Source organism: Sciurus vulgaris (assembly GCF_902686455.1).
Source record: "Sciurus vulgaris genome assembly, chromosome: 17".
In the NCBI taxonomy this organism is placed as follows: domain Eukaryota; kingdom Metazoa; phylum Chordata; class Mammalia; order Rodentia; family Sciuridae; genus Sciurus; species Sciurus vulgaris.
In genome coordinates, this window is record NC_136478.1 from 50,192,970 (window position 1) to 50,212,645 (window position 19,676).

The window sequence follows — 19,676 nt, forward strand, 5'->3', positions numbered from 1 at the left end:
CCCCTGGACCAGTGCGGGGATGGGCAGAGGCAGGAAGTGGCCCTGGGCGCCTGGCCCTACAGGTTCCTCCGCGCCAGCCCCGCCCCGGCCCCGCCCCGGCCCCAACTCTCTGTGACCCCCAGGGAGGGGGCGGGACAGGCGCCAGCAGCCCAGCCCACCTGCTCCCTCTGTGGCCTCACCTTGCTGTCCAAGATGGAAAACGGCAGGGTCCCCAGGGTGAGGGCAAAGGAGGAAGGGACAGAGGCTGGGGCCCTCCGCACCCCCAGGGCCTCCGCAGAGAGAGGCAGGAGGGAGGGTCTTGGTAATTAGCCTCTTAACCCGCCAGGCCCCACTTAATGAGGCGGCCTCATCAGAGCGCCTGGCATTGGCTCAGGTGACACACCCCTCTCCAGGGCTAGTGCGGGTCCTCAGCTGGCCGGGGGAAACTGGGGCAGGGACACAGAAGGGCTGAGGCTGGACCCGGGTTCGAGGGAAGAGGAGCTGAAGCTGGACCCCGGGTCCCAGGGAGGAGGAGCTGAGGCTGGATCCGGGTTCGAGGGAGGAGGAGCTAAGGCTGGACCCCGGGTCTCAGGGAGGAGGAGCTGAGGCTGGACCCGGGTCCGAGGGAGGAGGAGCTGAGGCTGGACCCCGGGTTCCGGGGAGGAGGAGCTGAGGCTGGACCCCGGGTCCCAGGGAGGAGGAGCTGAAGCTGGACCCCGGGTCCCAGGGAGGAGGAGCTGAGGCTGGACCCGGGTCCGAGGGAGGAGGAGCTGAGGCTGGACCCCGGGTTCCGGGGAGGAGGAGCTGAGGCTGGACCCCGGGTCCCGGGGAGGAGGAGCTGAGGCTGGACCCGGGTCCGAGGGAGGAGGAGCTGAGGCTGGACCCCGGGTTCCGGGGAGGAGGAGCTGAGGCTGGACCCCGGGTCCCAGGGAGGAGGAGCTGAGGCTGGACCCGGGTTCGAGGGAGGAGGAGCTGAAGCTGGACCCCGGGTCCCAGGGAGGAGGAGCTGAGGCTGGACCCGGGTCCGAGGGAGGAGGAGCTGAGGCTGGACCCCGGGTTCCGGGGAGGAGGAGCTGAGGCTGGACCCCGGGTCCCAGGGAGGAGGAGCTGAGGCTGGACCCGGGTCCGAGGGAGGAGGAGCTGAGGCTGGACCCGGGTTCGAGGGAGGAGGAGCTGAAGCTGGACCCCGGGTCCCAGGGAGGAGGAGCTGAGGCTGGACCCGGGTTCGAGGGAGGAGGAGCTAAGGCTGGACCCCGGGTCTCAGGGAGGAGGAGCTGAGGCTGGACCCGGGTTCGAGGGAGGAGGAGCTGAGGCTGGACCCGGGTTCGAGGGAGGAGGAGCTGAGGCTGGACCCGGGTCCCGGGGAGGAGGGCGGGATGGAGGACGGGCTCCCTGCCCCCACGCCCCCTCTTAAATGCCGCAGGCGCCCCGCCCTCCCGCCCCAGTTAACCCCGGGCCCCGCGGACCCCGGACAGTCGCAGCCCGAGCGATGGCGGAGGCGCGGGACCCAGACGCGCTCGGCGGCGGGATGGAGGCGGACGCGCCCGAGAGCTCCCCGGAGCTGCCGCCGTCCCCGCCATCGCCGCCGCCGCCGCCGTCGCCGCCGTCGCCAGCCGCCCCGGAGGCCCCCGAGCTCCCGCAGCCCGAGCCGCCGTCGGAGGCGCACGCCCGGCAGCTGCTGCTGGATGAGTGGGGGCCGCTGGGCGGGGGCCTGGAGCTGCCCGCGCGCCTCACCTGGAAGCTGCTGCTGCTGCGGCGGCCGCTCTACCGCAACCTGCTGCGCTCGCCCAACCCCGAAGGTGCGGCGCTGAGCGGGACGCGGCACGAGGCCGGGCGCCACTCAGACCGTCTGTATCTCCATCTCGGTTTTCTCGTCGATCGTTTTCGCCTCTCTGGTTCTGCACCTTTCCGCATCCCTCTCGTTTCCTCTCCTGTCTTTGTGCCTTTTTCTCCCTGCGTCTCTCGGCATCTTCGTTTTACCTCTCTACGTCCGATCGTCCCCATCTCTACCCGCGTCTCTCCGTTTGTCGCACCCTCTGCCAGTTTCCTTCTCGGGGTTCCTCTCTTTCCCCCTCGGTTTCACCACGCCCGCCTCCAGATACCGTCCCTCTCTGCCCCGGCGGTTCTCACCGCTCCCAGGGCTCTGACTCACTCATCCCTGCCGGGCTGGTCTGGCCCGGCAGTTTCCTGCCCTTCCAGTGCAGCCCTGGGGCAGGGAGGGCTGAAGGTGCGGAGGGGCTGGCCCGAGGGTCCACTTCCTTGTGCATTTCAGGCATCAACATTTACCAGCCAGCGCCCCCTACCGGTCCCACCTGGCAGCCCCTGGAGGCTCTAGGTAGGTGCCGGGAGCTGCGGCCAGGGAGGGTGGGCCTCCCGAGGGAACCTTCTAACCCTTGCCTCTTTCTCCCGCCAGGCAATTTCCGCGGATGGCACATTAGAACAGAAAAGCTCCAGCAGGACCTCAGGTGAGCCGCAGGCTCTTGGGGCCTGTTGTAGATTCCCTTCTTCTTTGCTGTGCAGCCTGCTGAAACCGACTTGGCATCTCTGGGCCTCCGTTTCCTGCTCTGTCAACTGGGTTAGTCATAAGAGAGAACGCTTGCACAGCGGCCAGCTAGGTCTGGCCAGCACGCAGTAGGTGTTCAGCACATTCCAGCTGTTCCCAACCTCTTTCTCTGGGATGGGAATAGTCACCGGAGGCCACACGTGTCCTCCATCATACCCATCCCTGCTCTGTCCAGTGGACAAGAGGGTGTGATTTAGTGGCTTGGAGTCACACATGCCTGGATTGGATCCTGGCTCTGCCACTTCTTTGCTGCTTGACCTTGATCTTAGGCCTCAATTTCCCTGACTGCAAGGAAGGGTTCTGTCAGCATGGACTTCAGGGGGCTGGGGGCAGACTGGCAGGTGCCCCTGCGATCAGGTCTCCTTCTCCCTTGGCCTGGGAGGCCCAGGGTCACAGCAGGTGCTGTCCCCCCTTTGCAGCTGGACGGTGAAGCAGCAGTGTGTGAACCTCCTGGCGGAGGGCCTGTGGGAGGAGCTGCTGGATGACGAGCAGCCAGATGTCACCGTCATGGACTGGTGCGTGCCGTCGCCTGCGCGTGGTCATCCAGGGGCTCCCCCGAGCTCAGGCCTCCCCTTGCTCCCTCTGACACAGTTCCTCACCACACCTGGCCATGCCGCAGGCCGGGCGAGCCCCCCTCTCTGGCCCCTGTCCTCTGAGTCATTCAGGTCTTAAAATGGGCCATGCCCTTCGATCTTCAGCTCTGCTGACGCTGTTCCTTCTTGCATGAATGCTTGTCCCCCTGTTATTGTTTCTTTCTTTTTTGGTACTGGGAGTTGAACCCAGGGGTCCTCTACCACTGAGCTACATCTCCAGCCCTTTATTTTTTATTTTGAGGCAGGATCTCACTAAATTACTGAGGCTGGCCTCTAACTTGCAATCCTCCTGCCTCAGCCTCCCTAGTTGCTAGGATTACATGCATGCACCACTATGCCTGGCTTCTGTTATTCTTGAGATGGATTCCTCTTGACTGTAGGAATCAGTTACACAGGCTCCAGAGGAAGCCTTCCCTGACCCCTGCCCTGATGGCTCAGATGGGTTTGCTCCAGGGCTCCGGGTCACCCCAGACCATCCTGACCCCTCTGCCGGCGCCTCCCCTTCCCACCCTCTTCTACCTGTCAATCACTGTGGGGCCCGCGTCGGCTTCCCACTGGACTCTGAAGCCCATGAGGACTGGGCGAGGGGGCATCTTGGTCCCTGCGGTGCTGCCAGCGCCATCCAGGCCGGGCCTGTGCAGACTGGGTGCCGGGAGCGAGTGTGGAACGGGGAATGTGGCGCGGGTGGGTGGACGGTGGCGGCAGCCCCAGGCCTGACCCCGCCTCCAGGTATGAGGACAGCCGATTGGACCAGTGCGTCTACGAGCTGCACGTCTGGCTGCTGGCTGGGGACTGCCGCACGGTCATCGCGCAGCACCACGTGGCCCCGCGGAGCTCGGGGCGTGGCCCCCCTGGTCGCTGGATACAGGTGCGACAGCTGGTCCCGCCCGTCATGCTCTTTCCCCACGACCTCCCAGAGGGTCGTGGGTCTCTAATCAGGATTTCTTCCCACCCCTGGGTCCCAGGTGTCCCACGTGTTCCGCCAGTACGGCCCTGGCGTGCGCTTCGTCCACTTCCTGCACAAGACCAAGAACCGCACGGAGCCCGGTGGGCTGCGCCGGACGAGGGTGACCGACTCCTCCGTGTCCGTGCAGCTCAGGGAGTGACAGACTGACCCTGCGCCTGTCCTGCCTGACCCCAGAGCACCTCCGGACCTTCTGCCTGGCCCTTGACTTTGCCTGTGAAAGCTTCGCACACCCCTGAACGTCTGCCTCCCTGGCTCTCTGAGCTCCCCCAGGCGAGGCGGGAGCCACTCCTTGCCCATTCAGAGCTTGTCAGATAGTAGGTGCTCAATAAAGCTTCGCTGAGTGAATGAACACAGGTGCCCCAGATGCTGGGCGCTTCCCTGGCCTCTGCTCCCTAGAACTTCCCGGGGTTCATTTCTTATTTGCAAAACCTCCACCCTTGAGCCTCCAGCATCTCCATGACTCCTGCACTTTTTGCACGACCTTGACCTCTGTGGAGTCCTCCCCAGTGTACAGCCACTGACATCCCTCCTGCTGCCTCTCCTGTGGCTCTTGACTCCCAGACACTCCCCAAGTCCCCCTCCTGCCCCCGCCATCCCAGTCACCATGCCCCAAGGCTGTCCACATGCCCCTCCTCCCTCTCTCCTTGTGGCTCTGCTCTAGTTCCCCCAAGGTCCCCAAACCCAGATACCCATCACGGGCACTTGTCCCTGGGATGGGGACACAGGTTGCAGCCTGAACAGAAATATCCAAATTTGAACCAAAGTGTCTTCCAGGTGTGGGGAGGTGGGGGGAGTAAAGTACTTAACGTCCCCTCCCCAGGCCGAGCCCTAGCAGATCACTCCCCTGCCCCTGGATCTGGGCCCTGCTGTTCCAGGCACGTCCTGAGGGTCCAGAACTACTTGAGAGGCCAGAATGGCTCAGGGAAGGATTCTGTACCCCAGCGTGGGGAACATTTCAGTATGTGACAATGGCCAGCCATCCCTGGCATTTGCCTGACCCCCATGGTCCCCACTGTCCCACCCAGTCCTGCGCGGACATGGGTCCCAAGCATGAGCAGATGGCAGACAGACCAGTTGACAAGGCTGTATTGCAGAGAGGGCAGGCAGGCGGCGGCAGGAAGCCCGCTCCTCCTCCGGCTTGGCCGTGCTGTGGGGGGGCTGCGGATAAGGGGCCCTCCAGGATCAGTAGCATCTGCAACATAATCAGAAATTGTCACTGGGGGCTCAGGGCCCTGGGTTCCAGCATGTGGCAGGGAACTGGGATGGGAGTCCAGGGCTCTAGTTTGGGCGCTGTCCTAGCCTGGGGGTCCTTGGGGCTCTTGGGGCGTGGGCAGCTGGGCTGAGCTAGGGGTGTCCCAGCTGTCCCAGCTTCCGGGAGCTTGGGTATAGGAGTCAGGGGGACTTGGGTCCCCGGGCTTGGGGTAGGGACTCTGGGACTGACTTGAGGGTTGAGGCTGATCTGGGTCCAGGTGAGCACCCCGGGACTAGAAGGGGTGTCCTGAAACTGGACCTGGGGCCTTGAGGCCTGGGAGTCCCAGAGTGGCCGAGGGAGCTTTCAGAGGTGCCGATCTGCAGCAGGAGGCTGGCCTTGGGTCTGGGGGCTCTTCCCCTCAGGCAGTCCTTCCTGGGGAGCATAGCTGGGGGCAAGCGGGCGATTCTGGAAGTGGGCAGGGCTGCTTCCCAGGACCAGTGGGGTGCAGAGCCTGCGCGTGCGCCCAGGGCCGGGGCTGCCTGGGGGGCTGGGATGAGGAGGGGGCCGCGGGGGCCGGTCCTGCCTGACGGGTGTCTGGATCCTGCACAGCCTGGGGGCTCGGGCGGCGGGCGGGCACCTGCAGTAGAGCGCGGAGATGGCGTTGGCCCAGTGCCCGAAGATGCCGCGGCGGAACTCCTCCAGGCGCGGGTAGGAGCCCGACGTGAACTTGCGCGTCTTGCCGGCCTTGCCCGCGCGGGACCACACGGTGAGCTCGCAGCGCGGAGCCACCACCAGCGAGGACGCCGTGTTGGCCCAGTTGGAGGGCAGGAAGGGCAGGTCGGCGCCCGGCTCCACCGAGAGCTCGGCGCCCTTGCAGCAGTTGTCGTAGTAGGGATCGTTCTTGTCATAGAGCTTGGCGCACGTGCGAGTCCCGTCGTCGTGCTTGAGGTCGGCGGGCACCGGGCAGGCGCCCTGGGCACCCGGGAGGGCCACCAGGGCCAGGACCAGCAGCAGCGAGGGCAGCAGGGACATGGTGACACCGCAGAGCTGGGCCCCCGGGCGCTTTTATGCAGTTGACCGTGGGAAGGGAGAAGGTGCAAGATAAGGACTTGGGAGGGAAGGAGGGGGCAGCGGGAGTGCCTCCCTGGCCCAGGTCATGGTGCAAGGTGGACCCAGCGTCTTTACATAAAACCTCACACCTAGCATATGACGTGGCCAACGGCCACCCTAAAGCCAGTGGGCAGGATTTGAAATCATTTGCAACAGGTAGGGTGGCTTAGGGCCCCTGCATGGAAGTAGCAGAGTTCTTAAAAATCGACAAGCACCGGGCACAGTGGCACCCTGACGCTTGGGAGGCTGAGGCAGGAGGATCGTGAGTTCAAAGCCAGCCTCAGCTAAAGTGAGGCGCTAAGCAGCTCAGTGAGACCCTGTCTCTAATAAAATACAAAATAGGGCTGGGGATGTGGCTCAGTGGTCGAGTGCCCCTGAGTTCAATCCTGGTACCCCTCCCCCACCACCAAAAAACATCCACAAGGCACAGAACAACCCTTACTAAATAAGGAGAGGCAGGCAGGGGGAAAGGAAGGATCCAACCCTTGGAAAAGGAGAACCTGGAGCTAAGGAAAGGGACTCTGGAGGAGAAGGAGGGGCAGAGGAAGAAGTCTCCCACCGAGACAGGAAGATCATTCTAACTAAGACTGGAAACCAGAAACTGTGAAATAGATTATTTGCATAATACTTCAAACCTTTGAAGACTACATAAAAAAGTGTGGGGAAATTTTTGCACATTCAGATAACAGAGTTGATAGCTATAATATGTAAAGAGTGCTAACAAATTGACAAGAAGAAATCAGCACACACCCAACACATGCATGTACTAAAGAACAGACCCAGGATAGGAAGAAGGGGAAAGAGCCTATCCCACCCTGTTTCCCAGGAGCCAGGAGACGCCGTGTGTGTGTGTGTGTGTGTGTGTGTGTGTGTGAGAGAGAGAGAGAGAGAGAGAGAGAGAGAGAGAGAGAGAGAGATATGCTGGGACAAATCCCAAGGTCTCACATATGTTAGGCAAGTGCTCTCCCACTGAGCTACCCAGCCCTACCAGAAGGCTCTCTTAATCAAGTCTGGAAATCTTGAATCTATAGAATAAATGGTGGCCCTGTCAAGCTGTATAAAACTGAAAAATTTAGCTGGGTGCGATGGCATAGACTTGTAATCCCAGTTACTCAGAAGGCTGAGGCAGAAGGATTAAAATTTCAGGACCAGCCTGGGCAACTATAGTGAGAACCTGTCTCAAAAAAAAAAAAAGGGGGGGTGGGCTGGGGACATAGCTCAGTGGGTAGAGTGCTTGCCTCACATGCACAAGGCCCTGGGTTCAATCCCCAGCACCGCAAAAAATAAAAGGGCTAGGGGTGGAGCTCAGTGGTAGAGCGCTCCTGGATTCAGTCCCCGGCACCAAAACAAAACAAACAACTAAAACCACTGATTAGACTTTTATAAAGCAAAACAAAACAAACACCCCAGATCCATCTGGGGAAAATGATCTCAGTTCATACTTTATACCACGAGCTCTTATCAGCCAAAGGAAAACTCAGGGCAGTGTAGAAGGGGAGAGAGGCGCAGAGCCCAGGGCTGGGCAGGGACGTGACCTGGAGCCGAGCACAGCCTGCAGAAGCTCCAGAGCCCAGGGCTGGGCAGGGACGTGACCTGGAGCCGAGCACAACCTGCAGAAGCTCCAGAGCTCCCGGGCTCCTGCCCGGTGAGAGCGGGGTCTGTGGTGCAGATGGGGCAGGCGGGGGCTGTGGCTCTGTGAGGGATCCCGAGTCGGAGCCTCAGTCTTCTCATCTGTGAGGTGGGTACTGTTTCTTCCTAACCTCCTGATTTGTTGGAAAATGACCAGGGGTGTGAGTTCAGAGAAAAGCCCGGGGACTTACATCCCAGCTCCTCCATGAGCCTGCGCATAGGACCACACCAGGACCCCCTGGGGACCCCATACTGTCTCCTCCAGAGTGCTGGTGTGGGAGTAAATGAGTTAATCCAGGTGACACGGTGTGGAGAAGAGCCCGGCTCTGGCTGAGCACCCCAGAGCATCGGCCATCGCCATTACTATTAAAACCCTTAGCATGGAGCCCGGCACCGGGGAAGCACTCAGCAGACATAGACTGTCACTGCGGCACAACACCAACAACACTGTGCTGCTTTCCCTGGTCACTCAGTGAACCCTGCTCCCTACTGGTCCCCCTCAGGTGCTGTGTCTCCCACCTTGGGTCGGGTAGTGCAGTGGTTAGGAACTGAGACTCTGCCACCTGCTTACTGAATGGCCTTGGGCAAGTGAACTGACCTCTCTGAGCTTCAGTTTCCTCCCACCTTCAGTGGATGATAGAGAGTATTTTCCACATAAAGCCAGATATGCTAATGAGAAACATCACAAACGATCTGTGATTATTACTTATGGTATAAATACTTAATGTATAAAATTGAATAAATACAAGAGAATAAATGTGAATATATGAAGCATGAAGGTGGGTGCCCAGCAGTGCCCGATCACCAGGAGCTTCGCGACTGTTCTTGTGGTGATTCTGAAAGCCTGGCCCGCCCAGCACCTGCTCTGGATCCTTCTCTCTCCTTTCCTCCTGTGGCCCCAGGAAATCTAATCTGCAGCTGCTCACTTCCCAGAGGGCCTCCTTGACCCCAAGATCGCAGAACCCCGCCTCCTGGCACTGCAACCAGACACATAAGGGTGGCACGGCCACCCGCAATTCCACCCACGGGGGTCCCAGGAGCCTCAGACACAAAGGGTGGGGACACCCTGGGTGGGAGGCAGATCCAGGGACAGGAACATGGCCCACAGCACAAGCCAGTCTCACACAGAACCCGTGGAGACCAGGGTGTGATCACCAATCTGGCATCTGCGCACACGGGTAGGGGACAGACACCAGTGTCACCAGCACTGATGGTCACGGATTGGCACTGGTGAACCCTCCTCCTTTCTTCTCCCTCCCCACTCCGCCATGCTGGGGGTGCTCCCGGGGTCCACGCACGCTAGGCTCTGCCGGGAGCTTCGCCCCAGACCCTTCCTGGCGACTTCGGAAGGTCTGCACGCTTGAGTGCAGACACGTGCTTGACGGGCAGGCCTGGGGACACGGCTACAGTCGCCCTCACTGGAATGTACGCACCACAGCAGAGTCGCACCAGCAAGCCCCCGACCTGGCCATCCGGCCCTCCACCCCGCAAAACCTCCCGTGCACACCTCAGGCTGGCTCACCCAGGTGCACCGCGGCCACGGCCAGAAATAATTTCCTCGGCTTCTTAACACAAATTGGGCAAATACTAGAAAAAAAATCAACATCTCTTCATTACACAATTTTTTTTTCTTACACAGAAGAATGTCGTGCCCTTGGGGAACCCGTAAGCCCTTGAGAGAGTCAGACGGCAAATCAATAATCCCAACGCCAGGTGAAAACAGTTTGAACAGGGGTGCTGCAGAGGATTCTGGGAGTGCCGGGGGAAGAAGGGTTTATTTTTTTTAATCTTCACGGCTATATTTTGATTCGTGTAAGAAATCCTCTTTTCAGATCTCACAACCTTGATTCGATATTTTCCAGCAGACAATAAAAAGGAGACGGCCATAGACATGAAATTGCCACTGGAAGAAAGAAGCATGGGCCCGGGCTGTGGCTCAGGGGTAGAGCGCTTGCCTGGCGTGTGTGAGGCCCTGGGTTCAGCACCGCATATAAAAAAATAAGTAAACAAATGTCCATTGACAACCGGGAGAAGAAAGGAAGTGTTCATCTCCAGACACAAAGAACATCAGGGCGGCATGCAATTCAACTGGAAATGCTAAGGGTGTCGCCCGGATACGGGAAGATACTCAGGTCAGCACGCAGGTTCGCATTGGGACATCAGAACTCATCACGATTGTGTAATGATATGTCACTGAACAGGATTATTTTTATGTACGGTCACTCGTCACTAAACAATGGGGACACATTCCAAGAACTGTGTCGTGATTTTGTGGTGCAAACACAGCGTAGTTACACAAGGTAAAGTGACCACGATGTCACCAGGCGATATCTTCTTAGGGGACCCACATCCTATATGCAGTCCTCCGTTGATGGAAATGTCACTATATGCGGAGCCTGGCTGTAATTCTTAAGGGATGATATGACCTCAAAGCAGCCATAAATATGTGGTTTGGAGGCAGTGGTTCTCAAAGTGTGCTCCCTGGATCCACAGCACCAGCATCTGCGAGGAACGTGCCAGAACATAAAATCCCAAGCCTCACTCTAGCCCTACTAAAGCAGGAACTGTAGGGTGGGACCCAGCAGTCACCTCCAGGTGACTCTGATGCCAGCTTAAGTTTGAGAACTCATGGGTTAGGGCTTTGGCCCAAGGCTTCATACATCCCTGGTTGTATATCACATTTAGAATTTTCTGTATTGATAATGCCCATTTGCTCAGCTCCTTTAAAGGTATCTTTTATATAATTTTCCTGATCACTAAACCTTAGCAATTAGGAAAAAGAACATTTCTTGGGGGTGGGGGGCGGGTCTCAGACATCTTCATAAGACAGTGCCTGAAATCCAAATGCCTAGAATGAACTTGAACTTCTCAGATACAGACAAAAGGATCAGTCATCATCTAAGGTCAGGATGCGGTTCACATCCATTTTCTCAGACATACCTGCCCCAGGTAAGGTGTCTCTTCTGGAAGGTTCCCTGGGCCTCACGGCCACCTTTGGGTCTAGGCCAGAGCTATGCATAAGGTGACCCAAAATGCCCGGGTCAGGGAGGGTCCTGCCAAGTGCTGATTCTGATCCATCTGGTCTGGGATGGAACTCGGTTCTGCTTCCTACACATTCCCAGTTGACCCCAGGCTGCCCAGGGCTACTGTTTAAGTCCGTCTCCAGGCAGTTCTCGCTGAGACAGAGAAATAAAGCAAGAACACAGCCCACCCTGCAACCTGGGGCGGGAAGACAGAGCTGAGCGAGGCCAGGGGACCAAGGGAAGTGACTGAAATGTTGCTGTATGTGGAGCACGGCTGGAATTTTTAAGGGAACTCAGACGAAATCCAGAAGAAGCCTGCAGAGGAAGCGGACCCGCCTCAGGGCGGCTTGGCTTGGGACCAGGAGCCCCTGCGGCCGGGGAGGCGGAGCCCCTAAGCCAAGCGCGGAGAGGGGGCGGGGTTTCGCAGGTAGCAGGACCGGGAAACCAGGATCCCCGAGCGTGCGCGAGGTGGCGCCAACGCGCAGAAGCTGAGCAAGCTGGTTCTGGAATACTGAACCCGGGTTCAAATCCCGACTCTGCCTCTTGCGTGCTGCGTGACCTTGGGCGGGTAACTTGAGCTCCACGCTTCAGTTTTCCCCATGTGCGGAGTGGGCGTGATACACTCAACAACTAGTTGCACCCTCTTGGAATTTGGAGATCCGTAGGGAAGTTGACAGTTGCTTTATTTTGGTCGTAGGTGCATTCTCTCTCTCTTTTTTTTTTTCTTTATCAATGTTGAGTTACAAAAGCAAAACCTTTAATAGTCTTTTCAAATGACCAACAATGACCCATCAGTGACCTAGTGGATCCTCTGTGTTACCTATTTGGGGTCTCCCTCTTTAATCTGTTCTTATTTCAATAACAACAATGACAACATTTGTTTCCTTTGTGCATTTGGCTTTTATTTCTTTTATTCTGTTTTCTTTGAGTTTATTGTGCTGTTATTTTCCTGACTTTTGAGATTGATGTTCGACGTGCTTGTTTCAGCCTTTTTTTCTTTCCTAGCATTTGTATTTAAGGCTTTACATGTTCTGTGTAGGATGCCTGTTGACTTCCAAGTGACAAAAAGCATAGTGTGCTGAGACTGTTCCAGGCACCCGGGAAGGGATCAGCAGTTTGCTAATGAAGTTGTTGGTTTGGATTATTGTTGTTGTTGTTGTTGTTACTGGGACTGAGGATTGAACCCAAGGACTCTTTACCACTGAGCCACATCCTCAGCCCTTTTTGATTTTTATTTAGAGACAGGGTCTCACTGAGTTGCTTAGAGTCTCACTAAGTTGCTGAGGCTGGCTTTGAACTTGAGATCCTTCTGCCTCAGCCTCCTGAGCCGCTGGGGTTACAGACGTGTGCCACCGTGCCCAGCAGGATTATTATTATTAATTAGGGACCTTGAAGACAGAGAAAGGTCAGGGGAAGAGGCCTGGATCAGCTAAGGATCGGTTTCCTACTGCTAGCATAACAAATGATTGCAAACTTAGTGGCTTAAAATGATCACTTATTCTTGCAGTTCTGGGCATCAGAAATTCAAAACAGTCTCACTAGGCTAAAGTGACGGTGCCAGTGGGACTGGTCCTTCCTGGAGCCTCTGGGTGAGGGGGAGGCCTTTTCCCTGGGTTTCCAGCTTCTGGAGGGCACCTGCTTTCCTTGGCTTGTGGCACCTTCCTCCGCATCAAAGCCCGTAGTGTTCTCAAATCCCTTTCTAAACCCTCCTCTTCTGCCTCTCTCCCGGTCCTTAAAGGATCCACGTGATTGCTCTGGACTCACCTGTATAGCGTAGGGTAATTTCCATAGCGTAGTGTCCCTTGTCCTGGTTTGAATAAGTGTCCCCTGGAAGTCTGTGTGTTAAAGGCTTGGTCACCAGCCGTTGGTGCTGTTGAAAGGTGGTGGAACCTTTAAGACCTGGAGCCTGGTGGGGTCTTGGGTCACACGGGGCATGGTGTGCTACTGGGCTACTGGGGCCCTGGTCCCACCTCTCTCTCTCTCTCTAGCTCCTGGAGGCCATTAGGTGATCAGCTTCACCTCCTCACGGGCTCCCTCCATGCTGTGCTGTGCTGTCACAGGCCCCAAACAACCACCCACTGAGCATGGGCCGAATCCGCCAAGACTGTGAGCCCAAATCACCTTTTCTCTGAGTGGATCATCTAAGGCACAACCATAGTGGAAAGTGGATCAACACACCCCTTATCTGAGGGCGCTATTGATACCGCCGTTTCCCGGTGACGAGTTCTGCTCCCTTTAATGTTGAAGTCTGAACACTAGAGAAGCACGCCAAGGCGAGCATATTAAGCAGGTTTTATTTAAAAGTAGTAATACAGACTTCTCCCGGGAGGAGAAGGGGGCCATGGCTGATGTTCTAGAGCCCCAAGAAGTGAGCGCACCCTACATCTTTTATAGGTTAAGGTCTCTTTTGTTCTCCAGCTCTCTCCCCCCTTATCTCTCCTTCCTGCCTACGTGACTGGGCCTGGTTTTGCAGGTGAGATGCTCAGGGGGCGAGTCAAAGTGATTCAGCCAGGTAAGGGCCCAGGGGGCATTAATTAGCAGCTCCTTGCCTGTAGTCCTAACAAGCAGGTAAATCTGGTAATCAATGGGCTCCGAGATCCTTGACATTCCATTCTCCCAGGGGCAGTCTCCAACTTCCAGAGGCAGATGGCTTTCTCCATTTCCTCGGTTTGACCCGATCCCCTATTTCTACACTGCCTGTCCCCAGTTCTGGTTTCAGTATGTTTCAAGACGCCTACTGGGTGTCTGAAACCATGAATGGTACCAAATTCTCTGTATGCTAGTTATTTCCCTACACATACCAACCTAGGATAAAATTCAATGACATTTCCATCCTAACTAAGCACTTATCATGCACTGGTGGCTGTAATTTTCGCAGTTTCAGGTGCCACGGAAGAACCAGCATGAATTTCTTTTCCTTCTTTACAACTTCACAGATAGAAGATTGGGTTTTAGCAGCTCTTAGCAACCTCAGCATAGAATTTTTTTCCTTTGCTTACGTCAAGAACATTCACCTTTTCACTTAAAGGAAACAATTTATGGCTTCTCTTTGACATATGTGAATTGCTGCCATCATTACTTTTGTGATTTGGGGACATTATTAAGAAAAATAGATGTCTCTTGAGCACAAACACTGCAATACTATGACAGTTAATCTGATATCCAAGAGAGCAACTAAGTGATTAATGGGCAGGTAGCATATACTTTGTGGATACTCTGGACAAAGGGATGATTCGTGTTCCAGGCAGGAGGGAGAAGGACTGCACAAGGTTACATCCTGCTACTCAGAACAGTGTGTGCTTAGAAACGTATGAATGGTTTATTTCTGGAATTTTCCATTTAATATTCTCAGACCCCAGTTGACTGTTAGTAACTGAGACCGGGGGAAGTGAAACCATGGTTGGAGGACTGTTGCCTTTTAAGTCAGCTGATTAGTAACTCAGTTCCATCGTGGCCTCTACTTCCTCCTTGCTGTCTAACACAACATCATCACAGTTCTGGAGACAGCTCTAGGGGCCATGATTCTGCCCACAGGGAAGTATTTGGTTTTATTGCAAATGAGGAATATTCTTCTTTTTCATATCAAGAGCGATAACTGCCTAGGCCGTTTGGGGCTTCCCAGTGTCAGAGCCCAGGCTTCCTCAGTCTTGTTCCTCCATCATCCATAAGTGGCTTCCTCTTCATGGTCCTAGGTGACTGCTTGGGCTCCACCCTTCACAGCTGCATCCCAACCAACTTGTGGAAGAAGAGAAGGAGGGAGAGAGATGAGGGGGTGCTCATCCCGGAAGTGAAATACATGACATGCTTGTCTACATCTTGCTGTCAGAGCTGAGTCTGCACTTGGCTTACCCTTGGCCTGGTCCACGATCAAGTTCCCTGTTACTGAAGACAGACAGACATTGAGGACCTGTCACAAAGTTCAGGTAAGAGACAGGTTGCGGGGATGACAGAGAGTTAGACAGGCACAGGTCCCCAGGAAAAAAAGGGAAAGCTATACTTTCCACAACCTGGGTGCAGGAGAGGAGGGAAACAGTAGTAGCTGATGGTCTCCAAAGATAGCCAGGACCTAATCCTGGAACCTGCACACGCGCCCTTATTTGGCAGAAAGGACTTTGCAGATGTGCCTGAGTTAAGGGTCCTGCAAGGAGGGGGATCATCTGCGTGAACCGCAAAATCACAAGTACTCCTCTAAGAAGGAGGGGCAGGGCTGGCGCTCGTGATCCTAGCGACTCTGGAGACTGAGGCAGGAGGATGGCAAGTTCAAAGCCAGCCTCAGCAGCTGAGCAAGACCCTAAGCAACTCCGTGAGACCCTGTCTCTAAATAAAATATCTAAAAGGACTGGGGATGTGGCTCAGTGGTTAAGCGCCCCTGGGTTCAATATCCCTCATGCCAAAAAAAAAAAAAAAAAAAGAAGAGGGAGGTGCAGGGAAGACCGCCTGCTGAGTGGAAGGCGCAGGGCCCACAAGCCGGGGAACGCAGGCGGCCACTATGAACTAGAGAAGGCCAGGCCTCGGAGCCTCCTCTGAGGCCTCTGTAGGAAATGCTCCGCTGACACCTTCTTTCAGTCCCGAGGGATCCACTGCAGACTTCCGGTGGCCGGCACTGTAAAGAATTCATCTGTGTCACTGTGAGCCACTGTGTTCGTGCTACTTTGTCACAGCACTGTAGGAAATAAGCACAGTGACTTTGTCCTGAAATGTCCCACATTCCTCAGGAGATATAACTAGGGAGGTGACTCTCTGAGAAACCGGGTCGGCTGAAGTCTTGCAGGGAAGTAAAACAGTTGGCGGCGGGCAGGGAGGTGGAAGCCAGGGGTGGATTCGAGGAACAGTGTTAGTTCATTCAAAAGAGTAGCGAGGAAGGCGGGTGTGGCTCCGTGGTAGCCGCTTGCCTGGCACACGCGGGCCTAGGCTCCATATCCAGCGCTGCTGCTCCCACACGGAATGGTGGTAGCAGCTCCCGGTGTGTGACCCGTGCTCTGTGCTGGGCTCTGCTAAGAGCGAACACCCAAGAGCTTTACCTTCACAGGCACTCGACGGAGCGTGAGAATGGGTCTATTGGTCAGGGCAGGTTGTGATCTGCTGCTGAAACAAATAACTGCAACACTCAGCAGCTCGTGCCTGCTGCCATGGCTTGGATAAGTGTCCCCTAAAGGCCCACGTGTTAAAGGCTTTGTTCCCAGCCTGTAGAGTTATTGGAAGGGGGTAGAACCTTTAAGAGAGGGAGCTTAGTTGGAGAAAGTTAGGTCACTGGGGGTGTGTCCTTGAAGGGGATTGTGGGACATCAATCTTTTCCTTTCCCTTTATTTCCTGGCCACCATGAGGTGAGTGTCTTCCTTCATATGCTCCCTGCAGTGATGTGCTGCCTTGCAATAGGCCCCAAAGCAAAGAGACCAATGGCTATGACCTGGAACCTCTAAAACTGTGAACCAAAATGAACCTTTCCTCTTTCTAAGTCAACTCCCCCAGGTATTTTGTTACAGTAACAGCAAACATACCCACAAAGGTTTATCTTTTCTCACGCTGTATGTCCATCACAGGTCAACTTGGGGGTCTGTTGCCTTCGCCCTCACCCAGGTTGACAGAGCAGCCCATACCTGAATCATTGCCAGTCTCAAGCCATAGGGAAGAGCAGGTGAGGTGTACATTGTCCTTAAAGCTTCAGCCCAGACATGACACATGTCACTCCATTCACTTTTTGGACAAGTGATTTACGAAGTAGATAAGAAACACTGCCCTTCTGGAGATTACATTCCAGTATAGTGAGGTAAGCAATGAACAACCTAAAATGCATGACGGCCTCCTCTCCCCTCAGGCAGGCTCCCAGGAAGGCGCTTCTCAGACTCACCACACACCTGAGGGCGGTGAGTGCGGATCCCAGCCCGGGTCTGGATTGGGGCTGAGGTTCTGCATTTCTTCCACCTCCCTTGTTCGATCCTGTTACCCCCAGGGGAGACCCAGGTGGAGCAGGGAGCTCTTAGACCCCAGCGAGCTTTTACAGGGCTCCTGGAGGTGGGTCTCTGGGGAGAAGGCCACCTGCCTTCCAGGACAGGTAGCCTGAGAGCCCTGTGAGGCTTGGGTCTGTGGGGCTTGTCACTCTATGCCAGGTGGTGGGCTCAGAGGTGCTCAGGCAGCCGAAGTTGCTAGGAAGGAAACAGCAGGCAAGGGAACAGCTGGACCCGCCCGCAAAGGCTCGCCAGGCTGCCCTGCAGCTGTCTGATCTTTCTAGAAAAGCCAGGTAATTTGACTTTTTATAGGATACTTCCAACTTTGTGTCCTTGGCCTCCAGTTAGTTTTTATCCGTGTGCCGGAAGCACTACAAATCCTTGAGCCAGGCTCAGCTCACGGTCACCTCTGACTGGTGCCCGCTGGGTACCAGTCGCAGGAACACCGCGCAGGCAGCCCTGGGTGCCACGGGCTGTTCTAGACTCCACAGGCTTCCGCCCCCAGAATCCTGCCTGGCAGGAGTGGCAGGAGAGCCCTGTGCCCACACTTGCTTTCCATGCGAGGGATGTGGATTCGGCGCCGAGCGGTGACTTGCCCAAGGTCCTTGCGCAGCGCGGTGCTGAGAGCTGTGTCCCGGCTGCGCACAGCGCCCGCGCCCGCGGCAGACGCGAGCCGGAAGCCCAGCAGCAGAGCGGCCAGGGCTCCCGCTGGCCGACACAGCCGTCCCTGGCCGTGTCCCCGAGCGGGAAAGCGGTCACCCCAGCTCTGCTCACGTCTGCCCCCGAGTCCAAGGTCTGGGGTGGCGGCTGAGCTCGTTGACGATGGCAGCCTGGCGGCCCGTCCTGACCTCAGCTCCTGTCCTGGGTATTTCATTTCCTAACAGTCTTGTTAGAATTTTATTAAAAAGAGTTGAAATGGAACTTCATAGTTTTTAATATGATAAACCATTCGTGGCCCAAACTTTAGAATATAATAGATGGTTTTGTTGATCTTCGCACCCCCTTGCCCTTCTCAGGGGTCCCCTCCCAGTGCCCAGCAGAGACCTGGGACGCTAGGTGGCAAACAGTCGGCCATTATTTGTTAAGTAGCAAGTTATTAAAAAGTGTTAAAAACAAATGGTTGTTGGCTTTACAGGGACAGCAGTCCACTCAGATGAAGACGGTGTCCAGGGGTCGCCCTTCTGTCACGTTGTCGAGCCTTTGAGGTGAGCATTTTGAGTCTGGGATTTTGAATTTTTTAGAAACAGGATCACATGCACATTATGAAAAAAAACTTAAACTTTTTCATGTGTATTCTTTTTTTAAAATATTTTTTAGCTATCGATAAACCTTTATTTTATTCTTTTATTTCTATGTGGTGCTGAGAATCGAACCCAGTGCCTCACACGTGCTAGGCAAGTACTCTACCACTGAGCCACAACTCCAAACCCCATGTGTATTCTTTAAGATACAATTAAAAAAAAAAATCTTTATTTTGAAATAGTGCATATGGAAAAAATTAGCTTATGGGAGTAAAGATCATGTCCCCCGTTGCTTTTTAACTGTTATGCAGAAAGACAGCCAGAGACTACCCAGCTTCCTTGGTGTACAGAAAGGGGCTCCTTTGGATATTTTTGTATGTGAGCAAGCATATGAACTTTTATAAATATTGTTTCTAGCACAAAAGAAAGTAAAAAAAAAAAAAAAATGCATGACATGAGTGGATGCCACCAAGCCATATATATGCTATGGGGACAAGTAAAGCAGGGAGGAGGACAAAGTGGGGCAGGTGCCTTTTGAATAGAGTGGCCGGAGAAGCCTCCTGAAGAAACACTTGAACAAAGACTCAAGGAGAGGAAGAAGGGAGCCATGGTGGTATTGGAGGGAAAGCATTCCCAGCAGTGGGAACAGAGGGAACAGCCAATGCAAAGGAATATTTGAGGAAAGGCAAGGAGTTTGTGTAGTCAGTGGAGGGGTGGGTGGAGAGTCAGAGGAGATGAGGTCAGAGAGGCTGAAGAGGCAGATCGTGGGGGGACTCTTATAAGGTTTTTGTCACTATGCACAAACTGGATGACATGGGTCATTGATGGGACTCACCCCAAGTGAGATGGAGCCATGGACAGCACACTTCCCTGAAGCCCCACTCTGAGAAACGGGCCATCTTTAGACCAATTGGGTCATACTGGGTCCCTTGCCGGTGGCTGTTTAGGTCAGGGCATGTGACACAGTTTGGCCAATGTCACAATCATTCACTCCTCCAACAAATGCTCAGTGGGCACTTCATCACCAGGCGGCATTCTGGGTGCTGGAGACACAGAGGACAGAACCAGCAAGAACCCCTGCCCCAGGGAGAGGGAGACGGGCAGTAAAGCACGGACTCAGCAGTTACGGCATGCTAGGAGGTGGCGCCTGCCGAGAGAAGAGCGATCTGGCAGGGACTGTCAGGAGCCATGCTGACTGTGTCCATGCCTTGCAAAAATTTTTTTTTTTTTTTTTTTTTTTTAGGAACCAGGGATTGAACCCAGTGACACTTAACCACTGAGCCACATCCTCAGCCCTTTTTATTTTTTATTTTGTGACCAAGTCTTGCTAAGTTGCTTAGGGCCTCCCTGAGTGGCTGAGGCTGGCTTTGAACTTGCCATCCTCCTGCCTCAGCCTCTGGAGCCTCTGCAATTACAGGTGAACGCCACTGGACT

General features: G+C 55.4%; 2 protein-coding genes across 2 annotated transcripts; one reads left to right on the plus strand and one right to left on the minus strand.

Moving 5' to 3' along the window:
* The first annotated feature begins 1,404 nt into the window (after positions 1-1,404).
* On the plus strand, positions 1,405-4,451 carry NCCRP1 (NCCRP1, F-box associated domain containing). The gene is made up of 6 exons (XM_079116828.1): positions 1,405-1,778; positions 2,252-2,314; positions 2,393-2,444; positions 2,962-3,057; positions 3,865-4,003; positions 4,101-4,451. The coding sequence occupies exons 1-6, from the start codon at positions 1,469-1,471 to the stop codon at positions 4,239-4,241; spliced, it is 801 nt and encodes a 266-aa protein (XP_078972954.1). The 5' UTR covers positions 1,405-1,468; the 3' UTR covers positions 4,242-4,451.
* Positions 4,452-5,657: 1,206 nt separating this feature from the next.
* On the minus strand, positions 5,658-6,326 carry SYCN (syncollin; the record flags this gene model as incomplete). The annotated part of the gene is made up of 1 exon (XM_079118682.1): positions 5,658-6,326. The coding sequence occupies one exon, from the start codon at positions 6,324-6,326 to the stop codon at positions 5,658-5,660; it is 669 nt and encodes a 222-aa protein (XP_078974808.1).
* Positions 6,327-19,676: the final 13,350 nt, after the last annotated feature.